Source organism: Dendrobium catenatum, unplaced genomic scaffold, assembly GCF_001605985.2.
Source record: "Dendrobium catenatum unplaced genomic scaffold, ASM160598v2 fragScaff_scaffold_1179, whole genome shotgun sequence".
Lineage (NCBI taxonomy): Eukaryota > Viridiplantae > Streptophyta > Magnoliopsida > Asparagales > Orchidaceae > Dendrobium > Dendrobium catenatum.
In genome coordinates, this window is record NW_021319641.1 from 844,277 (window position 1) to 870,868 (window position 26,592).

Consider the following 26,592-nt stretch of genomic DNA (forward strand, 5'->3'; position numbering starts at 1 on the left):
TGATTTTATAATTGCTAATACCTTGTTTAAAAAAAAAGATAGCATCTATTCGCTTATAAAAACAGACCTAAGAAAACTTAGATTTATTATTTTTTTATAAAAAAATAAATCGTTTAGATTGTGAAGTCATTCTGAGTGAAAATTTATGGGTTTATAGTGACTGATGAATGTGATATAACAATATCGATTTTGCTTTAGCTTATGATTTTGTAATTGCTAATTCTTTATTAAAGAAAAGTGAGGAACATCCAATACATTTTAGCTTGCTCGAATAATTTTAATTTTGGATATAATTTGTCCTTCTAAGAAATCATCTATTACCCAATAAAAAAAAACTTTGATCAATCTTTTCATTAAAATTTGATATTTAAATTTAAATTTTGATTTTTTATGTAATCATTCGCGTCAAAAATTTGATGCATGTGATTTTAATAAACATCATTATCAAACACCCAATGATATTTATCTCGATTGTTCCCTGTTTTTCATCATTTTTTATTTCTAATTTAATTGGTTCATTATTATGATTGGAATTGACTTCAAATTCAAGTGTATGAACATGATTATTTTTTAAATTTTCTATTCCTAGTTTAACAAGGTTAATGTCATAATACATTTGAATTTGTTTTATTTAATAGTTTAGTTAATTGATTTTTCCAAGTGGGCAAAATTCCATCTCTTTGATGATATGTTAAACTATTCCAATAATGAACTTTTCTAAATACTATAATGTTGGAAATGTAAATGTCTAGGATTTTTAATGCAATTAGAAAATGACACAAAGGAATACAAATTTACCAATGAAAGGTCTCTAAATACTATATATTTTTTATTTAGGTGCTAACTTGAAAATTTGAGTAAATGAACAAAAATGATAATGGAATGATCAATTAAATTCGAAGAAGTCTACAAGAAATTTGAACCAAGAATTCAACAAACCGTTGATATTTCTTTAGTAGATTTGATGAAAATTAAGAATCCTGCAACGCCATTTACTTAATATTTATGAATAAAATAAATAAAGTGAAGAGATCATCAAAATGAAGAAGATTCAGGCTCTATTCTGATTTAAGGAGATAATTTTCCCTTGAGAGATTGCTTATAAAATGGAAACTCTCTTGAAGGAATCCTGCATCTAAGGAGCCCACAAGATTGAAAGAAGAAATATGGAATTTTATTGAATAATAGCTGAATTCGATACTGACCTCATGTATCTATTTATTGATATTTAATTCTTTGTTTCCCTTAAATTGGTAGGTTATAAATGGTTAAGGTGTAATTCAAATCCTGTGATCCTTTAAATGTCACCACGTTCGTGGATAAGCACACATAGTGGATGAGCATAATACATGAGAAATGAAATTGTCCAAATAGGCGCAATAGCATATCCGCTATAACCCGTCAAGAATGCCGTAAGCTGCAGCTATATTATTTGGCATGAGATAACTCCAGCACCACTTAGCTGGTTTTGGAAAATTAGCATCAGTGAACAATCAAATATTAAATCATCAAAACAATGAATTACCAAAACAGTGAACAGGCACCAATTGAACCAAATCACATAAGCCAATCCAAACCCCGGGAAATAAATGATTTGAGAAAATATTCCGTTCTCATGGTTTCATTATTACAGACATGTTTAATCCTTAAACTGATATAAAATTAAAAAATAAAATCAAAATAAATGGAATTAATAATCTTGGATCCATCTAGTATTTAGATCCCCATCACTTTATCAACTTAGATTAGGTTCTTCTTCTTTGTTGAATTCTTTTATTTTCCACAAGTTATCAAAATTTAATTGCAACATTTGGCTTGGCCGGAGCTTAGTTGGTCTGAAGATTCAAGATGAGAACAAAGGCGAGATCAATTTAAGCTTTAGGCTGAATTTTACTTGTTTGGCCTGGAGGAACAATGGTTAGGATTACTCTTTCTTGGCTTGTTAATATAAATAAAATATGAAAACAGTCCCTATCTATGTGCTGGGACAAGGCTTCTTTCATCAATGATTACTAATGTTGTACTGTAGCTGTAGGCTCTTCACTGTTTGCTGGATGTTTTTTGCTCTGTGACTGATTTTAAAATCAAAGCACAGTAAATATGCATTTATAGTTTTTGATCCAAGGGGCTGAATCTAGTTCACTGGACTTTAATATCTAGGGAAGTATTGAAGTTAGTCTTGTTCTGTCATCAGGAAGGAACAATATTCTGACTGGTGTTGCCAGAACAATTAAGACGCACTTCAGGAAGCATCCACTTGCCATTGTGAACATTAATGGGAGAGCCAAGGGAACTTCAGTCCAAGAGTTAGTATTTGAGCTAGAGGTAAATTGTCGGGCAATGCATTCAGATTCAGTGCCTTATAATTTTCTTTTGCCTAATTCCTTTTTTTTTTTTTGGATTGACATTGACAGCAAGCAACAGGGTCGGTTTTGGTCTCTAGAGAGCCCAACAAGGTAATCTTGTACAGAGGCTGGGGTGAAGGAGACGCATGTGGAGGCATAAAGAAAAATGGTGTGAGCAACATGTCTATGGAAGTCAACGATGGGTTAGTTTCCCATCAGCTAATTGAAGCCATCAAACGGGAATGTGGATTACCATCTGCTGAAGCACAATAAGCATTCGTATCTGTTTGCTGATTGGTTTCAGGTTTGATAATTCTTCTTTCTTTTTACCCTGCTTTCATTCTCATTTTGTAGATAGCATGAATATTTATTGTATAATGGTCAAATGATTTGGGACTGTATGCAGATATGCTGAAATTATCAGGTCATAACTCATTTTGCTGAACAACAACAACGTCAAATCTTTATCCCACTATATGGTTAGCCTTATGAATCCTTTTTCTTCCTTGTGTCCTATTAAGAGTCAAATTCTCATCTAAATCTAATAAAAAAAAATCATCTCTAATACTTTTCATAACTCATTTTGACCAAAAAGTCTATTCTGTTGTTTTCGATGATATGTGCTGTTTCCATTTTAAGCATCGTATGAGCGATCTCTGCCCAGATTACAACTGTGTTGGTTGATACAAGCCTGAAATTTTATGATTCTTCCTAAGCTAAACCCAATAATTGTTGCTGAAACCAAACTGTCTATGAAGAAATTCGGTTTTTCAGTTGACAGTTAAAGTTATGAGTTGAAACAAATGATATGTTCCCAAAATACTGTCTCAAGCAAGCCAAGGATAAAATCTGTAGAAGAACACCAACTCAGTTTTGGGTCAGTGGCATCATAGATCAGGAGGAGGTCGTACATATTCAGTCTAGCCTGCCATACCTTAATGATCCATATTAGATAGCCTTCTACCTTGGGCTTGGGCTTCACTAGACCTAGTCCATAATGGTTATGACTCTAGGGGGAAATTTAATCATTATTGTCAAAGGCGCTAGGTGATGTTAAAGAGAGATGGAACTCAATGCCCAAGGTGCTTGGCACTCACGCAAGTGAACATTTGCAACAACAACAACAACATCAAGCTTTTATCCCGCTACGTGGGGTCGGCTACATGAATCCTTTTTCTCCATTGTGTCCTATTAAAAGTCAAATTCTTGTTTAAATCTAATAAAGAAAAGGTCATTCCTAATATTTTCTAACCAAGTCTTTTTAGGTCTACCCCTACCTTTCTTAACATAAGTCAAATCTAATACTTCTACTCTCCTAACCGGGTCATCGGACCCACCTTGTGTTTGAACACATGTAATAGCTCCTGCATACATATCTTTAATGATTTGAATATAAGCATTATTGACTCCTTTCTTTTCAAGAACTCTCCATAGCACTTCTCTTGGAACTTTATCATATGCTTTTTCTAAATCAATAAATATCATATGTAGATCCTCCTTATTTTCTCTATATTTCTCCATCAAACCTCTTAATAAATGTATGGCTTCCATAGTCGACCTACCCGGCATGAATCCAAATTGATTTTGAGAAACATTAGTATCACGCCGCAACCTATGCTCCATAACTCGCTCCCATAGTTTTAAAGTATGACACATTAACTTAATACCTCTATAATTCGCACAATCTTGTGCATCACCTTTATTCTTAAAAATAGGAATTAACATACTCATTCTCCACTCATCTGGCATCTTTTTAGTCTTCAAAATAGTATTAAAAAGTTTAGTAAGCCATGAAATTCCTTCATCTCCTAAGCATTTCCACACCTCTATTGGGATATCATCAGGTCCAACAGCTTTTCCACCCTTCATTTTCTTTAAAGCCTCTCTAACTTCAGTTTTACTAATACGCCGATAAAAACATAAATCTTTACTTTCATTTAGGGTGCTAAGGTCACTATAGTCAATCTTATTTTCACAATCTTCATTAAAAAGTTTAGCAAAATATCTCATCCATCTTTGTTGAATATCATCTTCTAAGAAAAGTATTTTTTGATCTTCATCTTTAATACACTTCACTTGAACTAAATCCTTACTACTCCTATCTCTTTGTTTGGCTAACTTATACATATATTTTTCTCCCTCTTTAGTATCTAATCTATTATATAAATCACTAAAAGCTAATGTCTTTGCATCGCATATGGCTTTCTTAGCATCCTTACGAGCAACTTTATATATTTCCCAATTATCGGAATTTTTAAAATTAAACCAATTTTTATAACAAAGCTTCTTATTTTTAATCTTTTCTTGCACAATTGGATTCCACCACCAACTATTTTTACTATTAGGAGCTTTTCCCTTTGATACTCCAAGGACATCTTTTGCAATATTCTTAATATCACTAGCCACTTTTTCCCACATAATATTAGCATCCTCATGCACAGACAAAATCTTACGATCTAAAATCTTATCTCCAAAAATATTTTTGTTAATATTCTTTAAATGCCCCCATTTAATCCTAGAAAATTGTTTTACTTTATTTTTTATTTTATGCCCCTTTATCTTAAAGTCCAAAACTAATAATCGATGTTGGGTACATAAATTTTCACTCGGAATAACTTTACAATCTTTGCAATCTAAACGATTTGATTTTCTAATAAGAAAATAGTCAATCTTGGTTGTACTATATCCATTTTTATAAGTGATGAGATGCTCATTCCTTTTCTTAAATAAGGTATTAGCAATTAAAAAATTATAAGCTAAACAAAAATCTAATATGATATTGACACCTACATTCGTCGTTCCAAATCCATGATCACCATGAATATTGCTTTTAAAATCATCTACCTCTCTACCAACATGTCCATTTAAATCTCCTCCAATAAAAATTCTTTCTTCAAGAGGTATCTTTTGTATTAATTCTTCTAAGTCATTCCAAAAATTTAATTTAGAGCTCATATCCAAACCTACTTGAGGAGCATAAGCACTTATAATATTAACAATGTTATTATCAACAACAATCTTTAAAACTATAATTTTATCTCCAATCCTATTAATTTTTATAACATTATCTTTTAAACTCTTATCTATAATAACACCTACACCATTTCTAGTACGACTCCTACCCGAATACCAAAGTTTAAATCCTAAACTATCAATTTCCTTAGCCTTCTCTCCAACCCATTTAGTTTCCTGAATGCACAAAATATTTAACTTCCTATGAATCATAATATCTATTAATTTCATTATTTTTCCTATAAGGGAACCAATATTCCAAGTTCATATCCTAAAGTTTCATGGACTAGCTTCTTTGCCCACATCCGTCCTTGATGTGGGAACCCTTTCCTATTTAACACTGCACCTGGGCGCCGGTGCAGCGGCCCTTGCACACTTGTCACTGTATTCAGGCCATATAGCGCGTCGCTTCCAGGGGACGCCCTAGCATTAACACAATTTCTTAAAGGATTCATTTTTTTAAATGCAAGTGAACATTTGCATTTAAAAAAAATTGTTTCATTTAACAAGCCTATTTCACTTATGAGGAAAACTTTGAAGAAGATAAGATAATGATTAAAATAATATGTAAATCACCTCTTTTTAAGTTTTATTGTATTTCAAGTTTCATATATTGCTAAATAAATTATCTAAAAAAGTACTAAATAGACAATTATGATAACGAAAAACAAAGATATAAATTTGCTATCTTGCAAAGCTTATGAATAATCTATTTTTTACTACTATGTAGTTTATCTTTGTCATCATCCATGCTACTTTTTCATAACCAGATTTATATCCTGACATCTCCTTCTATCTCCCTGGATCATCCTGAAGAGTTAGCGTGCTATAACTTAAAAAGATTCTGCACTAATGTCTGATTTTACTTATTTTCTAGTGAGCATCCTCTTTGTCTAACTCCTAATGCTCTTTCAAAATCACCCAATATCAAATTATCATCATAAAAAGTTAACTCATCTTTTAGCGTCTAAGGAGTAGCACCCATCTTACCAATCAAGTGAAGATACATGCCAAGTTAAGGTAAGTTGCTCACTTAAGCAGTACCCTTGGTAATGGAGCTTACCTGGTAGTTTTGTGAGAGGATATTGTCTCATCACACCTTGCCTAGGCTTAAGCCAGTTCATGGTTTTCTTTTAACAATAATGAGTTGTATGGTCATAGCCTCGTCTCATTAGCTACTGCTCCCCTGACCATGAAAATTGTTCAAATCCCCACAATTAATTGGTGGAGCTAAAAAGTGGTGATTGGGCTGCCGAAGCTTTCCATATTTGGTTATATCAAATTTGTACTGCAACAAGATAGGATGATCCATACCGGCCCCTATTTATCTCCATCACCTCTAGAATGACTGCGCATTACCAGCACAATTGCTAACCCCTCTTATGTTGCTTAGGTTTCCATGTAGTGGACGAACAAATCGACTTAGACTGTTCAGATTGCTAACCCGGTAGTGATGAGGACTTGGCTTTCAGTGCCATTTTATTCATGCTTGAACTTTATCTTTCGTTTCTTAAACTATACTTGCAGCAATGGGTTTATTCGCTAATCAAAGGTTATGCATCTTATCTGATGACTGACATTCTTAGATTACCACATAGTGCCTAATTTGATAAAGCTACATGTAAACTGAAAGCATGAATGATAATATATAAATATATACTTACATATGTGGCATGAATGATAATATATCCTTATCTGCTTAACTGAAAGCTTTGGAAGGAACTTGGATCTCACTGTCTTTTTTCTACTTACATATGTAGACCAGAAATAATTTAGGTAGAAGAGGGTTGACACCTCGTGTAGCATTAAATAAGATTTGGAGAGGAGGATTTCTAAAGCCAATCCAAATAATTGTGATGATAACCACACTTATCATGAATAAGCTACACTTAGTTCCATTGATGACAAACTGTCAATGATTCAATCTTTTAATAAAAAAATCTTATATATCTGCTGATTTTTGAATTTGGGGTGTGGCTCCAAATTATCTATGGCAAATTACTTATGAGCACAATGGATCATGAGCAGAATTTCTTTGCACGTCAGTACATCAGAGTGTATTGGAATAATTTTAAACTTATAATTTCTGAGGAGATGACAGATGTTCATTGTGAAAGTTCGTTATTTTTCCTAATGCATTTAACCAACTCAATAATTCTTTATATTTATGTCATTCAGTAGTTATGGCAGTAGAGATCACAAACTTTTTAAAATAGATGGTTATGTTTGCTTCAACTTTTACAAAGAATTGGTTAGGTTGGTTTTTGTCAGATGGGGACTATTAGAGAATATGTAGAACTTCTACAATATAATGAAAGCTATTGAAAGATCATGAGACCCATAAAGTCAACCAATTTTGATAGGGATCATTAAGCACATGGATTAAGAGTTATAGCCATTGGATCCATCCTTTTATGGCTCTTAAATTGTAAAGCATATGCCTCTTCTCTCTCTTCTAGATGTTGGCCCCTCTTTGGGACCTTTTTTTTTCCTATAAATAGTTTTGGTTTATTTTCATTGTAGGACTTTGGGAAAAGTATTTATAAACTTTCATGCTTTGCACATAATCAAGCAATAAAATTAGAAGTTTTTTTTTTTTAATACTTTTCTACCTTTTTAAATGTTTTTTGAGCGATGTCAGGTTTTTTTTTTTCTACTTTTGTTTTCTTTCCATCTCGTCGAGACTCCTTTTCATTATGTCTGGTTTCTTTGGCTTCCCTTCCGAGTCAACTATCGTGAATTATAAAATGAAAAAAAAGGATCAAATTGGTCCCTTAGTGTTTTCTCAAGTACCAAAATAGTCCTCGAATATAAGTATCAATTGGGCCCATTGACTCTTTAAATAGGGACCAAGTTAATTATTTTGTGGGATCATTTAGGTTCCTATTTAAAAAATCAAATGACTTAAATAAGATTTTTAAATAGTCATGGATCATTTTAATAATTTGTAAAGAGCTAAGAGACCATTTTAGTCTTTATCTCACTATAAAACACTAAGGGAGAATTGTAGGAGCCATAAGTTTCATGTCGCTCGAACGAGAGAGACTATCTGAAATGGTCCCAAATTGTGAAGTTCTTTCTTAAAGAAAAGGAAACCATCTATCTACCTATGTATCCTGCTTTGGTGCCGAAATACTCAAAGTTTGTATTTTTGGATAAAGGGGATTATCATAATGCTTGAAATGAGTGGACCATTTTGTTCCTCTCTACCACAAAAGAAATTTAGGATGCCTTTAAACAATCATACTCAAAAGTGAATGATATTTTAAAGATTTTTTTTATTAAAACTATGATTTCAATAATCAAGTAATATAATCTTCATGTTATTGAGTAATTTAAGGCAATGGAGGTTTATTGGCTTGAATTAGATTATTAATAATATCTTAACATGATATGTTGTGATGATGCAGTCATTCTCTAGGATTTGTAAAAGAGAAAGTGTGTTTGATTTTATTGTAAGACTCACTAATGTGTTCAGACTAAGTTCATGTTTAAATCTAAGTAGAGAAAACTTACGAGCACTAAATAAGATTTCTTCTCTCATGCAAATTGAAAAAAGAAGAAAGACGGCAATGCTGGATGTTCTAGTCTCCAAAACATCTTTAGTCACAACTATCGACTAAAGGATTAGTGCTACATACTCTTTTCTTAAAGAAGGACAAAAGCTTTCTTTCAAAGACAGTATATGGCTTAACTATTGCAAAAAGAAATGATACATCAATGAAAAATAATATAAACTCCATGAATGACCTCTAGGGTTTAGTGTAAAGGGTGGTCACCAAAAAGGGCAGTCTATCTTATGAAATTTGAATAACTCAATCTATAAGAAATTGACAAACCCAGAAACTTCTTCAATTCTCTTAAAAAATTATCTAGATAATGCTTTGACTCAAAATGGTATAATAATGCTGTCTTAAATAACTTATCTTATATATATATATATATCCTAGATTTAGGAGCTAATGATTAACATTGATAGCTACGAAACCTACCCTAGTACAACAACAACAACAACATCAACATCACATCAAGCTTTTATCCCGCTATGTGGGGTCGGCTACATGAATCGTTTTTCTCCATCTTGCTTGTACCCTACCCTAGTAATAATAATAATAATAAAAGCCAATAACTCTCTAACAACCATTGTAGATCAATAAAGTATTTTTACTTTCTCCATATTTACTCTCAATAATGCATTGCATAATCTTCAAGTGCCAAAAAAATATATCGAAGAGAAGCAACCTTAACTGCCAAAAGTTAACTAACTCTTCTCTTCTAGAATCAAGTGCCAAAAATATTCCAAAGAGAAATTACCCTAATAACATAGCCACAGAAAGAAAAAAAAATGATCTTATTGAAGTCATTGACTTTTCTCTTCTAGAATCAACACAATAACAACATTAAGCCTTTATCCCACTACGCGGATGATAACAAACATAAATGGGATGAGAGGTTGGTGGAAGCTTTGTGGGCCTATCGGACCACTTATAGAATCCCGACCCAATCCACTATGTTTGCACAAATGTATGGGTCAAAGGTCGTACTTCCCTTGGAGATACAAATCCCTTCGCTCAGAATTGCAATCCACAATCAAAACAAAACTGAGCGAAATGCAAAACTCCAGCTAGAAAAACTCGAAGGCCTTGAGGAGTGTCGTCTCCAAGCTCAACAAAGTTTAGAATTGTATAAGGTCTGAATGGTTAAAACTCATGATAAGTTAGTGCGACCTAAAACCTTCCAAGTTGGAGACTTAGTCTTGATTCTTCGAAGGCCTATCTTAGCTCACCGAAATATTGATTGGAAGTTTGAATCAACTTGGGAGGGACCCTTCGTTGTAGAAACTATCTACGAAGGAGGCTCGTATCAGCTAGTGGATTGTAAAGGAAATCACCCAATGTTATCTATCAATGGGCGTTTCCTTAAGAAATATTACGCTTGATGTAGCTCAAAATTTCAATTAATGAAATGTTTTTGTGTCTTGAATTAATTAAGATCAAACCTGCTTCCACTGTCCAAGCATTCCCAAAAGATAAAAAATTCTCAATCAATCATATTCAGTCCTCCTCCCTTCTGGTCAGGTAATGCCTTCTCTTAGATTTTGATCCGCTGTGATGGGCATGTTTTGACCCCATCATTCGATCACCCGGTCCTCTGTGTTTGGCATATTTTGACCCCACCATAAGTCCATTCAACCCGATCCTCTGTAATGGGCATGTTTCGACCCCATCATACGATCATCCGATCCTCTGTGTTGGGCATATTTCGACCCCACTATCCACCTGAGCATCCTCATCTCTGCAACTTAACTTATTATTATGCTTAACTGCTTTATACGTAATCAATAGAATACCTTTAAGAGTGATTGGTTTAAAAAGTCATATAAATTATGTGGCTAAATTCTTCCACTTAAATAACTTTAAAAAAAGTCCTTCAAAAAAAAAATGGTGCATTTCCTAAAATGTGTCTTTATTGGGAATTCCTTTCGCTTAAAAGGGTATAATTATTATCATCATACTACTAAAAAATTTCGTGTTTCAAAAGATGACATCTTTGATGAAAAGCAACTTTTTTTTTCAATCAAACTCATCTTTAAGGGGAAAACTCTCGATGAAACATTTATCTTTCCTCTTTACATTCCTATAACACAAGCTCCAAAAAATCCAAACCTCTTTTAACAAACCTCTTTAATCATCATCCTTGGTTGGTAACAAATCCTGCCATGTACAAAATACATTCATTTCTCAAAGGTGTATACATACCTCACTACTCATCAATACAAGACATAGCTGGTTTTATCATCTCTACTATAGCTCTTCTTTGTTTTTCCTCTTGCGCCTCCTCTTTGTTTTCCAATGCAGGAGTTCAAGCAGTTCAAGCTACAGGAACAAGTTCCTTCATGGTATCAGAGCCCGAAGCTTAACAACACCGTTGCTTCTCCATGGACAACTCAGCCTCCTCCTCGGCCACTCACCTCCGCATGCCATCTCAAACCCCTATGGAAACCTCGACCGAAAAACAAACTATACCCCCTTAAAGTTTTTGATGTCTAACATAAAAAAACATAGTCCATACCTCACTTCAAACCGATAACTACCCCATTTGGAGGCTATAAATCATCGAGCTCTTCACCGCCAACAAGTTTGACAGCTACCTCAACGGCTCCATCCCATGTCCTCCAAAGCATCTCCTCTCCCCCTCCAGTGAACTCACACCGAATCTAGCCTTTCATACTTGGCACTTACTTGATCAAAACCTTTCTGCTGCCCTCTATTATACAATCTCTTCTTCTATTCTACCTCACATTCTCACCCTCACCACTTGCCATGAAATTTGGACCACTCTCAAAAAATGCCTCCAACCAACCAACCGCTCTTGAAAGATCTTACCTCAACCACTCTCAAAAAATTATCCAACTCAAGAACGAGCTGCAAAATACCTCCATGAAAGATCTTACCATGACTCAATACCTAGCCCACATTAAATCCCTTGTTGACAACCTACCCTATGTCAATCCCACTCTTTTCCACCAACATCCTTTGCCAATCCATGCACAACCCCCTTAACAAAGATTTTCAACAGCTCATGCACCTCTTGCGCTAGATTAAAGGCTCCACAAATCTTGGATTACCAATCGACAAGGGAAATTTACAACTTTATACTTATGCCGACTCCGATTAGGCCTCCAACTCCAGTGACCGAAGATCTATTACTGGATATTGCTCTTCTAGGGGATACTCTACTCTCCTGGTATGTAAAGAAGCAACCCACTGTCACAAAATCCTCCACCGAAGCAGAATATCGAGCACTAGTGTCTGCTTCCTCTGATATTGTATGGCTAAGACGCCTCCTGTCCGACTTTGGTATCACCCTCACCTCTCCAACCAAGCTACATTGCGACAATGTCTCCGCCTTAGCTTTAGCCAACAATCGAGTTTTTCACATCCGGACTAAACACATTGAGATCGACTACCATTTCATCTGGCATTCGCTCCAATAAAGTTACCATTCACCATGTAAGTTCAACAGATCAACCAGCTGACATTCTCACAAAACCTTTTATCTCTAACAAATGTTCCTACTGCTTCGCTCCAAATTAACACTCCTCTCAGCGGATCGTTAGTTTGCGAGGCGGTGATAAGCACTTATAGATAAGCAAGCCTCCTTATTTGTACTGCTTTTATCTTAGCCACTACTTTTTAACAAACCTCTTTAATCATCACCCTTAGCTGGTAACAAATCCTGCCATGTACATAATACACTCATTTCTCAAAGGTGGTGTACACATACCTCACTACTCATCAATACAAGACAGATGGTTTTATCATCTCTACTGTAGCTTTTCTCTGTTTTTCCTCTTGCGCCTCTTTGTTTTTCAATATAGGAGTTCAAACAGTTCAAGCTACAGGAACAAGTTGCCTTCACCTATAACATAAGCTCCAAAAAATTCAGGCACTGTACTGCTTCATGTCTACACAAGAAGGAATAAGTCCCGTCAAAATATTAAATTTTCAAATACCAAATCATATTGCTACTATACGCTAGATACTATGTATCTATTTGACGACTAGTCTTAGTCGAAAGTTCTCTCTCGTTATCCGGAGGGATAATTAACTATAGGGGCTTGCGCCTATAGGAAACCTGAACTCAGATCATAAAGTCCTCATAAAATGAGGGTGAAATCTTTGGGTGATATCCTAATCTGCCTTCTGAAAATTTGCCTCAAAACTTAAACGTTAAAACTCTCCTCGACGACAAAAAAAAAAAAAACGAAAAAAAAAAAAAAAAAAGGATTGCGGAGAGGCCTAGACGTGAATTTTTGGGGCCTACACAAGTAAGACAATCTTTTCAAAGTGCTATCCCTTAGGGCATTCCTTTGAACTTGTCTTAGTGCATCTTGGATCATCTTAATGATTATTTTGTGTATCTATCAAGTCATGATGGTTAGTATCTATGTTAATATCATATCAGATTTGAGTTTGCACTAATATTGAGCATGCCATCATTGAGATGGAGCTAATCTATTTTGATTTTGGATCTATGAAAATTAAATTGATTATCAAACTAGTTTTATTATGACATAATTTTCATTTAATTGCCCGGATCATGACAGATGGCGATGTAAGCACTTGTTCAGCAAATTTAGGACTTGCTGAGAAAAATGACTATGATGTTTAGTTCGGGAAGCGTCAAGATTTTATCAATACATTTGCATGTTTCTAGTAATACTGTTACATTTGTTAAAATGCATCTGTAACAGTTTTACCCATGGAATGTAATTATTAAAATCATTCTGCAATAAAAATTGTGCTTGAATCCTCCATTCATGTTTTGTTGTGATGCATGAAGCTTCCCACTTGATTCCAAATATTGCATGTTCTTTCACTAGTCAATTCCTTCAATTGCTTGAATTAACAAGCATTATTATTATTATTATTTTCAGTTAACAAACATTATTTACTACTTGAAGCTGTCCCAAAATCATTAGCTCTATTTGCGTTAAAAAAGAAAAGTGGAATTACTACTTCAAAAGTTTGCTTTGAAAAAAATGAACTTTTAAAATTATTTCAATTATCAGCTTATAAATCTCCTTTGTAAAAGCAAGTCCAATCAAATGAACTATAAATGCTCATTTTATTTAGATTGACAATCTGTTAGAAAGTTGCAGTACACTGGCCAAGATCTAAGTGTAAATGGGTGGAGAAAGTTGCAGTATACTAGGATTAGAACTAAGGGTGTAAATGGATGGAGTTTGAGTGAGTCCGAAGTGTTATTTGACTCAACTTATTAAGTAGACTAGCCAAAATATTTTGTTGACTCGACTTAGTAGCCTAGCCAAAATATTTTATTTTTGTTCCTTTTTAATTTATCAAACATAGCATAAGCTCACAATAAATTATAAAATGTAGTAATGTACATGTCAAGTCCTGTGTATGTGCATATCTTTATAAAATATTCCCCTGCCTCATTTTTAAAATTAAGGTAATTAACAAATTGAATACAATCAAATAAGATCTTGTAATGTTTAGCTCATTAAATATAGGAGCTTATAAAAATGAATTGAGCTCCAGCTAATTCATGAACCACAATCTAACATGAACCATAAGTTTTTTTGACAACCCCAGTTAGAAACCAGCAACCAATAAAGGAATTATGTCTTGATGCACAGTTTTGCATGAAAAATTACACTGAATTCATAGCATAAAATGATGTTAAAGGCCATCTGAACATAAAATAGTTGAGAACTTAATATCATATACTTAAATAATCAACGACTATTAACAAATATCCTTAAACACTTGCAAGGAATCTAGATAATCACATCCAGATCAACAATCTTATATGTACACAGAACTGAGTAGAGCTAGGCAAATAACACCCATTATTTACCATAACAAAACTACTAACTTAAGAAGGGCTGGAGGGATTTGGAAGTCCCAGTTGAAGATTCAATCCCTTAGAATTGGTTCTCGTATCTAAAATTGGCTTCATAATCACAGGCCAGCTGACCTTGTAGTTATTTGGCTGCACCATACCAAACAAGCATGAACTCTGCTGAGCTTGAGATGAGCTCGCGGCCGCCTTGGATGATGTAAAAATCCCTGTTTTGATGTTTTCTTCAGACTCAAATAGATTTGACTCAGATCGGGATGGTTCATAAAACCATGGTACAACACAGTTGTACTCTGAGCCATGGGTCTTAATAAGGGGCTGAAGGTAGCAGTTGATACTGGCCTTCCTTGCCTCTAACTCTAGCCTCTTCTTCATTCTCTCCTTCTTATGAGCATTCTGATGGCCTCCTAATGCCTGTGAGTTTGGGAATTCCTTAAGGCAGAACTGGCATCCAAACTTCCTTTCCTCACCAGATTCTCGGCCTCGATCTCGATCCTGACTCTCACATGTCTTTCCATGGTTTTCATCTACAAAATCTTGCTTATCTGGTTCCAACTCAAATCCAAAGAGCCTGAATCGCTTATCTTCCCCTTTATCTTTGCTGTGATTAGCTTCTGTAGAAGTAGAGTTGAGATCCTTCTCCATGTCTAAGAGCTTGGAAGACTGCTATTTCTCATATGATTTGTGAACTGATGTTTTGGGTGCATATAACCAGTACTTATAATGCATTCACATCTGGCAGAGAAAGACATTATTGATAAAAAAAAGCATTAAATTTCAGGAAAGGAGCAAAGATAATCATACCTATCAGATCAACAAACTGTAGTCCTCATGCAGCAAACTTTTACATATCATATAAAAAAGAATAACCACCAAAGGCTACATGAAATGCTTTTCATCTATAAGGTATTAAGATAATATTATAACTTTACAGTGATTAATACATTTGATATTTAGTATATTTACCATCTGGAGGATTGGCATCATAGAAGATCTGTGCAATCTTTGAATGCCAAAAAGTAGGAAAGCATCTCCTCTCACAAGAAAAAAAGCAAATGATATGACATTTTTTTCATTTTTTTAGCAAACTCTTAAGAATTGGAAAATTTATTCTGTGCGGATACCGGACGCCATCCGGAGCGAATCAGAGCACGTCATGTCGCCTTTTTGCTGTGTCCCGCAACTGTGTACTCGCACTGTATCAGGTGACGTGGCGCGTTCTGATTCGTCTCCGGACAGTCTTATGTCCGCACAGAATAATTTCTCTAAGAATTGAGCTTCATTGAACCATAAAACACCTGTTTTTGAAGCATTGTATAGGAAGCTGACACGTTAGTCACACATTAACTTAAAAGACTGCAAAAGATAGTTGATGGAACTGTGCTTCCTCATGAAGGATTCCTGACAAGTATCTTACTCAAAAGAAAACTAGGTATGCTGATTGGATAACAGTACAATCGAAGCTGAGTTTACATAGGAAAAAAACTAGTTATGGAAACAGTAGAATATTAGAAGTGGGAGATGAGGTAAGCAGAAACACAATAATGATCATATCAGAACATATCTTCTTTTAAAAACCAAGAGCATCAGGTCACAGGTGAAACAAGTCATCAGCCTCAATCATTTTAGATAAACAAGCCAAGGAACTTGCTAGAGAGAGTTGTTTAGTTGGGACCCACATCATAAAGCAACCAAGAGTTTTTATTATTATTATTATTATTTAATATTGATGAATTCTATTCTATTGCCACATTACAAAAAATCTCTACTTTAATCATAAACTTTGGGAACAGGGTGGGCATCAGTCATCAAAGGGCTCTTGAGTCTACAACTCCTACCTATAATATCTTTAATTAATACTGCTTTCATGTGCAGTTCCCACCAAAACAAGTTTCCTGTTAACAGAAAAGTAATGCTGATTAAGATAGTCAGCAGTTGGCACAAAGCAAAATTTTTAAAAATTAAATCAGGCATATCTTAAGAGAAAGTGGCAGTGAACTGTTGATAGTTGATTCTACAGTGCATCATTGTGGTTGCTTAATGAACAAAAATGTCAGTTAGACCCTTATTCAAAATGGTCATTAGATAAGTATTTTAGCTCACTGAGGGTAGGGTTAGAATATTCAAAGAGTTTTTAGTAGGCATATTATAATGATCAAGCACTTCCTAGAGATGAGCATTTTAGGATAGAGGGTTTTGTATTTTTGATATGATGTTGTACATTGGCATACTTTATTTATTTATTTTTTATTTTTGAGCCAATTAAGACTTCTAACTCAAGATCTTTTAGTTAATAGTCAAAGTTTCCAACCAACAGATCGAAGTGAGATGCATGCATAAACTATGATGATCAATTATCATTGATATTTGGCGTCCGCACGGAATAATTTCTCGTGTGTGGGTAGGAGAGGTATCTTTGCTGGCTTTTGTTGCTTGCTCTACTTGAGCATTTCTTCCTCTTAAATGTAGATTAACATACCAACAATAAATTACAAAGCATTTGGCTTCAATTTACTCTTGCAACTAAATTTTCCTATGCCACTGGGGTTAGCATTTTTGCAAGCTTCTATTGCTTAGACCTGCATGGATATATCTTCCCTTCATCCTATCTATATTAGAATATTGGCATATTGACTGGCTTTTATTGACCTCTTTTTTTTTTCCTTGCTTTGAAGTTGCAAGGATGGCATGTACTGTTGTAATGTGATGCATGAACAACATAGCTTTGTAGTTTTCTCAGTGTTTTGGCTTTGCTTTGTTGTTGCCTCTAGATTCTTCACTTGTAAGGATTCTTTAAAGAAACAATCTTTTCTACTCATGAGGGTTCAAAAGATCACTTTGCCATCAAAATTGAATGCCTTCAAAGAAAAGCAAGAGTTGCATCATAACAACTGTGACATCATTGAGGAGAGTGCTAAGTTAAAAAAGGAGTATGTGATTTATGTTTCCAAAGACTATTTGCATTTATAATTAGATAATTAGTAGCATTTGAACAAGCTAAAGTTTAATTAATTTTCTTCAAAGAATTAATGTTCTAATGATGATAGGTTAGAAGAGCACCTTTGTATGGAACTTGAATGTCTTAGAATTTGTTTGTATGTAAAAGTAATTATTGTTGAAAATATATTAGTTATAACTCTCTCACTCTCTTGCTCTCTCCCTCCCCCAATGAGGGTGAGACTATTTTAAATATGTTTTATTTATTTTTTTTTAGAATTAGATATGAAAATATACTATAAAAGAATAGTTGAAATAAATGAGAATGATAATACATAATTCAAATAAATTTGTTGAAATTAATTTAGATGAGTATAATAATTTATTTTTTTCCTTATTATAAAATTTATTTTTTTTATAACAACTAATATAAAAATAAATAAAGCCTAATGTCAATTTCAAGCTCGAATAATAAAGATTGATAATATTTTTCAAATTAGAAATTTGAACATATTTTCCGTAGATAAATAATCTTGACTCTGCCTCTGCTATTTTATAAATTTTAGCTTTTTTAAAATCACATGACAAATTTATAAATTTTAGCTTTTTTAAAGTCACATGACAAATTTTTATACAACATAGTGTTAATAAAATTAAATTTTACAAAACTTGCTCATTGTAAATATTTATAAAAAGTAATGAATGTTTAGCTTAACAGCTAAATAACAAGGCAATGAAAAATTTATCTCAAATGAACCTTTAAAGAGACATTTAAGAGTTACAAGAAACTGAAGGCAACATCATTAATGATTTTATTATGTTAGGTTCAAAAGACTATCGTCAAAGACTCACCCTCAATGGGGGGGAGAGATGTGCAGTAACTTATTTAGAGGGATCACTACATATCGTACTATTTATATAATTTATATATTTAACGCATATCACCTATAAATAACTTTAATATCAAAACATATTACTCCTATATTTCATTTCTACTACTACCCATATCACCTTTAATATTTTATTCGTTGCACTCATATTTGATTTATGAGTAGTGTAAACAAGTCGAGTCGAGCTCGGGCCAAAGGGTCCTCAAGCTTGACTCTCAAGTCAAATACCGAGCTCGAGTCGTGACACTGGAAGCAGTTCGTCGAGCCACTCGATCTTGTTTTCACGCCCTCCAATGGCTATTTTCCGCCCGGTTTCACTGCACTCTGGTGGATAAAAAAGAGTTGTACACAATTCTCCTTGGCCTATTGGTTGAGAGCTTAGGCTTCCAACTAAGAGGTCTAAGGTTCGAGTCTATGTTTATGCGTTGTGTGTGTGTTTTCCTTAAATGGCCTCCAAAAAAAAAAAAGAGTTGTGTTTCTTGATCAACGGACCAGCTGCAGCTTCTATTTTATTTGATTTTTTTTAAAAAAAAAACCAACTACAGTACTGTAGCTGCAGCTTTAACATTTAACATACCTGCTTTTGGGAAAAAAATGCATTGTAGCTGCTACAGCTTTCACGGTTTCCTTTTATGAAAAACTAACTACAATTTTTTTTTAGATTTAAATTTAAGAAAAATACTAATTATTTTATTTTTAAAAAACCTAAAAATAATTTGAGCAAGCTCGCAAGCTCATGAGCTGAGCTACATCTAGCTCAAGCCCGACTCATGAGCTCGATAACCTCAGCTCGCAAGCCCATAAACGAGCCAACTCGTTGCTAGGTCCCAAGTCCTGTATGAGAAAAATGGATGGTTGCATTAGGTAGTCGACAGTCAGCGTATAACTTGTCGAATAATCATGACATGAATCCTTTAAAAATTCGACCCCACGTAGTGCGACAGAGGCTTAATGTAGTTGTTGTTGAAAGTAGAAACAAGTGTCAATACTACATGACAGCATAAGTGGTCAAAGGGCAAGAAGCATTAGAACCTGTAGTTGGCTGGTCACCTCCTTTATTGGCACATCTGTGACATATCTTTCCATGGCTTACTAGCAGACAATTCAAATCAAACTTTAAGTCATTGGGTATCCTCTTGTTAAGATGAAGATAAGCCTTCTCCCTGTCTGCCTTCATGGGAACCCAACCAATGGCTTTTGTAATACGAAATACCTGTAACATATTTGCAGCAATAAGTCATTAATCCATAGTATTAAGGCTTCGTTTGGGACGGCCTTCTTCCTGCTTCTTAAAAAAGTTTTTTAGTTAAAAATTAAAAATTTTATACTAGAAAGCTGCTTCAAGAAGCAGTAAAAAAGCCGTCCCAAATAAAGCCTAAGACAAATATAAAAAAGTAGTATACAATCTGGTAAGATCCACTCACATGGGTATCTACAGGGAAATCTTCTTGCTGAAGATGGAACATCAGAACACAGGCCACCTGTTATTGTTTAATCAGATATTACTAAACAATCATATGGTGGGTCTAAAGATGTCATTAGTACATCACATGCTATGAGAGAAACTCAATGCATTTAAATATCATATTTATGTCTAATCCATGTGACGAAAATTACCTCCCACATCCCGCACATCCCTTAAGACTAAGGCTTCATTTGGGACACCTTTTCTATTGCTTCTTAAAGCAGCTTTCTAGTACAAAAATTTTAATTTTGTTATTAGAAAGCTACTTTAAGAAGCAGTAAAAAAGCCATCCCAAACGATGTCTAAGGGACGGCTTTCTCATTGCTTCTTAAAGCTGTTTTTTAGTATAAAAATTTTATTTGTTGTACTAGAAAGCTGCTTTAAGAAGCATTAAAAAAACTATCTTAAACAAAGCCAAAAACAACAAACCAAGTTTAAATAAAATTTTAGTTCAATAGTAAAGGTTTAAATTTTTCATGTTCAGATTTGTAAATGAATTGACACAATCTAGCTACTGCTGTTCACTTATTTTCTTATCAAGTTTGTGCTGAGATTAAACATTAATCAACTCTTAATCAAGCTTTAATCAATTTAAATAATTGTATACCAATGATTTAAACATATCCCCTAATTATTGAACATAATTGAATTTATAAATTTCCACCAAATTTATCATAATTTGCAAGGTATTTATTTAACTATCAATAAGAAAATCTCTAAATTTAGATACAACAACAAAATCCTATTACATGGGTAACCTATTATCTTTAAATTTAGATATCTGACTTTATTTTATAGTTTTATCATATATAAGCTTCTAATAATATGTACTTAAATAAAAAAAATAAATTTTAATAAAATAATAAACAACAAGTCATCAGATAATCAAGTTAATCATCATTAAATGAGCATTTTATCAAATTCTGAATGTATTATTTGTTAGATAACAAACGAATATATTCACAAACATAAATGAATAAACAAGTCAGCATTCAAATTTATTCATTTATATGATTAGTTTTTAGAATCTTGTGCAAATTTTAATCAATTAAATAAATAAATAAATATAAATGAGACTTAGGCCTCATTTGGGGCGGCTTTCTTCTTGCTTCTTAAAGTAGATTTTTCGTTCCTAAAGTAAAAATTTTGTACTAAAAAACTGCTTCATGAAGAGTTAGAAACGAAGCCTTATTCGAACAAGTATTGAGTTTTTAATCAAATGCATTTGTTCTTTTACAACCCTACTTATGTCAATTTATTGACAAGAAATTACAACATAAAAAAATAAAAAAAAAATTACTGCATGTGAGAAACCGCAACTGTAAGTAAATTAAAAAAAAAAATTGTAAGAATTGGGACTTCTGGAAGACGACAACATATACAATCCAAAAGCAACGCATACAAATCCACAATACCATAAAGATAACCTTTTTCCAGCTCTTACTGTTTTTTTCCATCTGGAAAATTTTTTTGATAAAGGATTATTAAAGAAAGATTCAGAGGAAAAAGAAAAAAAGAAAGCTGTAGAAAAGGATATCTTTCTTCTACTTGAAGAAAAATATGCCACTCAACATCCATTTTTTCAAAACAATTCTGAGGAGCAGAGCTGGAACATGTTCTGTAACTCATTAACTACTAAAATGTTGCAACTCAGTAACTAAGATGTCTGAATCCTGTATGTTTGCTAATGTGTTTGTACAGATGTGAATAGAAGATGATCAGCGATTCAGCAAAGTGCATGAAATAATCTCTAAATTACATCTTGCAAGAACATTAGGGGCAAGCTTTGAATTGAAATTTAAAAGAAGCTGTTTTAGCTAGTATCAAAGAAGGAGAAAATCACTTCTCCACTTGAAAGATAATTCCATAACCTTGAATTTGAAGTCTTATAAACCAATAATCACTTTTCTTGGCATAAGGCTAGTAGACACCTGAAAATTTTCAATTCATAGAATAATCAATATTCAAATAAGCCTTAAAATGTGTCAGTGACTTCCCTTGCTTTGTTCGGAGTAAGCTTCTGCATAAGCACTTTCATAAAGAGGTTTTTTCCTTTCCAATCTCTAGCTTCATTGTGTTATTTGCTTAATTAAACGGCATCCACACTATGCTTAAGATATTTGACCAAGTGTTTGTCCTTTGCTCAATAGCTTAATTACATCCATACAAGCTTTTAATTGCAAACTCATGATTCGTACATCGAAGTTTTATGGGACGATTACTACCCTGAAAAACTTATACCATGTTGATCAAATAATGAGATTTAAAACAATGATGGTATTGCATGTTCTCGACTGCAACCTGATGCCAACTTCTCCCAACAATGCTCAATGATGCGGTTATTAGAAGGCTCTCAAAGTTGAAGACCATAAAAATCATAACCTTTTATGAATTTAAAAATAAATTGTGGCACAGTTTGCCAACTTATACATATAAGGAAAGAGCTCTTAAGCTAGATCCCAGAAGTTCATTTTCTTATTGTCTCAACTCCGTACGAAGGCAATAGCAAGGTCACCTTCGCCTCATCCAAGCGGATTTGCATTGACATAAGCTTTGATCCCACCTCCTAAAACTTCAAGTGTGAATCATTTTTCCCACTAATGCTTTGGGAATTGATGATAATCAATCTTGAGAATGCGTAGCAGTGGAATTTGACATTGGTAGCCAGTTATGCAAAGAAGAGGTTATGTCTAAAATCCTAGTTTTAATGTGCTCAAGAGGCTTGTCTATGAAGCTATGTGAACCAGGGCAAACCAAAGAGCTCCTAAATAGCAAAAGAAAGTCATATGGGTAAAAAATATATGATTTTAAGGTAATGCAAGTATGTTATTATTTGAAGGAGCGTCGTAGTCAATCTGTCTACTTGAAATAAATAACTCAACCCTCTTGATTTAATTCAAAAGGATAGTAAGAGTAGGATTGCCTCATCTTAGCCCTTGGATTTTGTACGAAATACAACATAATTTTTAGCCTGAAGAGTTTGGAGCTATGATGTTGTGAACCAAGGAGAAGAATCACAATCTAACATTTCAATATGACAACAATCAAACATATGATTAATGTAATTGAAATAGAACACAAAATAAAGTTACAAAAAAACTGCCAAGATTGTAGCACAGCTAGCTATTATACCAAACTAATAAGTTCTTAAAATTAAATGTATGATCATCTGATGTAGATAACCTACCAGGTATGTTGGAGTAGATAACTAGTGCCCATTAGTATATGAGAATGTTGAGTAGCTCTAAACAGTAAACGATTCCACAAAAAGATTTCCAATGCAATGTAAAGTCAAATCAATAACTTCTTCCTAACAAAGGAATTGATATGTCGAAATTTACTAGCACAAGTGTTGCTTTGGTTTATGGTTGAAACAAGAACAAATAGTCAAAAGTTAACTAAAACTATCACTAAAGGTAGTTGAAAATGAAATTAGTAGTCTTTGATTAACGCCCTTCCTATAAAATCCATCAGTGGGGATCCTAAGAATGTTACTCCAATGTTCAAGTCAACAAGATAACAAATGATATTGAGGTTCTTGCGAAGAGGATGAAGGTTGACTTCCCTGAGAGAGTGTTATGGTTATTGGATTATGGAAATAGTGCCGAAGGATTCTCCAACTAAGTTGTGGCTTATCTTGTGTGTAAATGATCATTTGAGATCAGAGGCTATCTATTATTTTAAGAACCAATTAATTAGAACAAAAAGAGTTTGATAAGTTATATTATCAAGATCTTCAAGGGATGTAACAAATTATCAAGAAAATGGTATCCATGAACATGATGTTGATTGGTAATTAGCTGTGTGCCCTACATCACTGACGTGGGCTTTAACTAAGGTTTCATTTGGGACGGCTTTCTTTCTGCTTCCTAAAGCAACTTCCTAGTACAAAAATTAAAATTTTTATACTAGGAAGCTGCTTTAAGAAGCAATAAAAAAGTCATCCCAAACGAAGCCTAAGGCTTCTTTTGGGACGGCTTTTTAACTGCTTCTTAAAGCAACTTTTTAGAAAGTTGCTTCTAAAAAGTTGCTTTAAGAAGCAGTTAAAAAGACATCCCAAAGAAGCCTAATTAGCGTATTAGTTCTTTCGTAGGATGAATATCTTCAGTTTGTTGAACTGTCAGTATCTTCGAACTGTGAAAGCCAGAATTTACAGTAAAATAAAAAAGGGAAAGGCTACCGTCTTTGGACCAATCCCCTTGAACTGTGAAAGCTCAGTCTTCACTTCTGCAACCGACAATCCCCTTAAATATTCCAGACAAATCTGCCCCCTTCTCTCCATCAAACCCCTCATAATGTTCTTAATTCGAGCCGCCTTGGTTGTTGCCAAGCCTCCACACCTAATGGCTTTCTCCACGCTCCTTGTCTCCGCACTAAGAACCTTCACGTGATTGAAAAGATCATACCTTAACCTAAAGAAAAACAAAAAGGTTACTTTTTGTATTAGGGTTTTAAGCGGAGCGGAGCCATACCTCTTCCCAAGTGGGGAAAGCGCACTTGAGGGAAGCGAAGGCCCTCCGGGAGTTTGCCTCGGTCGTGTTCTGCGAGAGAAGAATGCTCACAAGTCCGTCGATAACGCTCTCGTCGGAAGAGAGCGGGGGTTTGGCGGCGATCGTCGCCGGTCGGTGATAGCGTTCGAACTCCTTTGGGAAGCCCTGAAAAGAAAGGAGATCGTCGCGCACGGACCGGCATTGCTCCGCAGTGGGGAAGGGAAGGTCCGGGTATGGCTCCGGCGGCTCCATTGCCGCGGCGAGCGATCTTCGTGGTTTTTGGTTCCGTGGCATTCTTTTGAGGAATAGATTAAAGGAGCCGTTTGGCTGGATTGAACTAAATAGGATTTTAGAAAGCCTCATAAATTTGAATTTTTTGTACATTATTTCAAGGAGATAGAATTGACTTTAAAAAAAAAAATTTAAGGAGATAGAATTGATTTAGGGGCTATAGTTGTAATACTTTAGAGTGTAAAGTCATTCAAATATATGAGTTCTAATAATTTTGATACTTGATTGGATGAAAAAAGAATTCAAAGTGAAGAAAATATACTGCAACTCATTCTAGTTTATTTTTGCAGTAAAGCAAACTCGCTCAATTTTGAGTGAGAACGCTTTACACTGCAATCCAGCTCTTTTGACAGCACCAATCGTCACCAACCACCAACATTGGCCACCGCACACACCAGCGACCACCATTGCCGCCCTTCTTCCACCACCCCCTGGCCAACGGCCGCCACCTCCACCCTGACCTCCATCACTCGCTGCCAACTATCATTTTTAAATTTTACACTACATTCATTTTAAAACAATTAATATTATGACTAGATGTAAAACTCTTTAAATTCATCGCTAATAATAATAGAGAAAATAACGCAGAATATAAAAGCTTCATTCCAAATCATAAATTTAACAAAAGCCTTTTTTGAATTAATCTTTCAATGAGAGCCATTCAATTAACATAATCAAATCTTTTCCAAATATGAATTTTGGAGCATAAACTTTTTATAGTGGTGAATTTGTGTGGTATTAAAATTTAATGTGCATAGATAGAGATCTTTTCTATAGAGATCTATTTCATAATAGCAATAGGAAATATTTCAATTCTCTAACATGATCCATTTCATTTTAGCTTTAAACCAATTGTTCAAAATAGAAAATGCCTAAGAGCTCAATCTTTATCATAAGGTAATATTCCCAAATCAATATATATAAGCGCTTTCAAATTGAGATTTTTCTTTTCTTCCAAATAGTCACTTAGGAGGTTGAGCAAGTCTTTTCAATTGAAACTTCATTTGAGATAACTTTCTTACTGTTTTTTAAAACAACTTTCTAATACAAAAATATTTAATTTATAAAATTACTTTAAGATGCAATAAGAAATCTATCCCAAACGAAGCCGAGTCTATTGAACTATTTGAAGACCAACTTAGGCTTCATTTATTTCGGCTTTTTTTGAAACTTTCTAAAGTAACTTTCTAGAACAAAAATTTCTTGTGACTAAAAATATTTTATTGAAAAGCTACTTTAGAAAGCATTAAAAAAGCTACCCAAACGAAGCCTTAGAGTCAAATTTAAGCTTCATTTGGGATAACTTTTGATAACTAATTTCTATTACTTTCAAAAAAAATTATGTTAACAAGTTGTAAACAATAATAAGAAAACTATCCCAAACAAAACCTTAATCAAGACCAAATAACGTTTTTATCCACATAGAACTCTGATCAGGCTCAACCATTCCTGACTAACTCAAGCTAAACAAAATCAAGCCAACTTGTAACCAAATATAGCTCAGCCCAACATCATATCAAATGTCTTCAGGCCAACCTTAGGCCAAGGTTGCCTTGAAATCATATTGTTATCCAACTTAAATCTATACTCATTTCCTTAATGAGTCATTCAAAGTAACCTAATCTATTTGACCTATAACAATTCACAACAACAACAACAAAATGTTTACATAGGAAGCTAGAACACCAAAATTACATGATCAGAATCAGATAATATAAAAGCATCACAACAAAATCATCCTAAGAAATTAGGTAGACAACCAGATTTTATTT

The 26,592-nt window shown here is 34.0% G+C and overlaps 3 protein-coding genes across 12 annotated transcripts in view; 1 reads left to right on the forward strand and 2 right to left on the reverse strand.

Annotated features, from left to right (window-relative positions):
• Positions 1–17,886, forward strand: part of LOC110095092 (CRM-domain containing factor CFM2, chloroplastic) — a 34,215-nt gene extending 16,329 nt beyond the window's left edge. For 3 of the 10 annotated variants that reach the window (XM_028698917.1, XM_028698925.1, XM_028698926.1), the window contains exons 11-14: positions 2,195–2,325; positions 2,415–2,649; positions 2,752–2,824; positions 13,468–13,681. In XM_028698917.1, the coding sequence (XP_028554750.1) occupies positions 2,195–2,325; positions 2,415–2,618 (335 nt within the window). In that variant the 3' untranslated portion in view covers positions 2,619–2,649; positions 2,752–2,824; positions 13,468–13,681. Of the gene's footprint in view, positions 1–2,194; positions 2,326–2,414; positions 2,650–2,751; positions 2,987–13,467; positions 13,682–17,037; positions 17,258–17,422 lie in introns of those variants that run through there. The other 7 variants (XM_028698919.1, XM_028698920.1, XM_028698923.1 and 4 more) reach the window with 7 other exon arrangements.
• Positions 14,579–19,734, reverse strand: LOC110095094 (zinc finger protein 5-like). Its single transcript, XM_028698927.1, has 2 exons — positions 19,607–19,734; positions 14,579–15,482 (listed from the first exon to the last, which is right to left on the reverse strand). Exon 2 carries the CDS (start codon positions 15,390–15,392, stop codon positions 14,763–14,765), a length of 630 nt encoding a protein of 209 aa, XP_028554760.1. The 5' UTR covers positions 15,393–15,482; positions 19,607–19,734; the 3' UTR covers positions 14,579–14,762.
• Positions 19,458–24,862, reverse strand: LOC110095093 (putative DNA glycosylase At3g47830). Its single transcript, XM_020820482.2, has 4 exons — positions 24,512–24,862; positions 24,220–24,420; positions 19,999–20,055; positions 19,458–19,787 (listed from the first exon to the last, which is right to left on the reverse strand). The coding sequence occupies exons 1-4, from the start codon at positions 24,821–24,823 to the stop codon at positions 19,563–19,565; spliced, it is 795 nt and encodes a 264-aa protein (XP_020676141.1). The 5' UTR covers positions 24,824–24,862; the 3' UTR covers positions 19,458–19,562.
• Between the last annotated feature and the right edge of the window lie 1,730 nt (positions 24,863–26,592).

What these genes read in the sequence shown, in the direction of transcription:
- LOC110095094 (XM_028698927.1), bottom strand. Translation starts at nt 15,392, where the DNA reads ATGGAGAAGGATCTCAACTCTACTTCTACAGAAGCTAATCACAGCAAA.
- LOC110095093 (XM_020820482.2), bottom strand. Translation starts at nt 24,823, where the DNA reads ATGCCACGGAACCAAAAACCACGAAGATCGCTCGCCGCGGCAATGGAG. An exon ending in AGGGGATTGGTCCAAAGACG is followed by an intron (nt 20,056 to 24,219) that starts GTAGCCTTTCCC and finishes AAACAATAACAG; the next exon opens with GTGGCCTGTGTTCTGATGTT. An exon ending in ATTTCCCTGTAGATACCCAT is followed by an intron (nt 19,788 to 19,998) that starts GTGAGTGGATCT and finishes AATATGTTACAG; the next exon opens with GTATTTCGTATTACAAAAGC.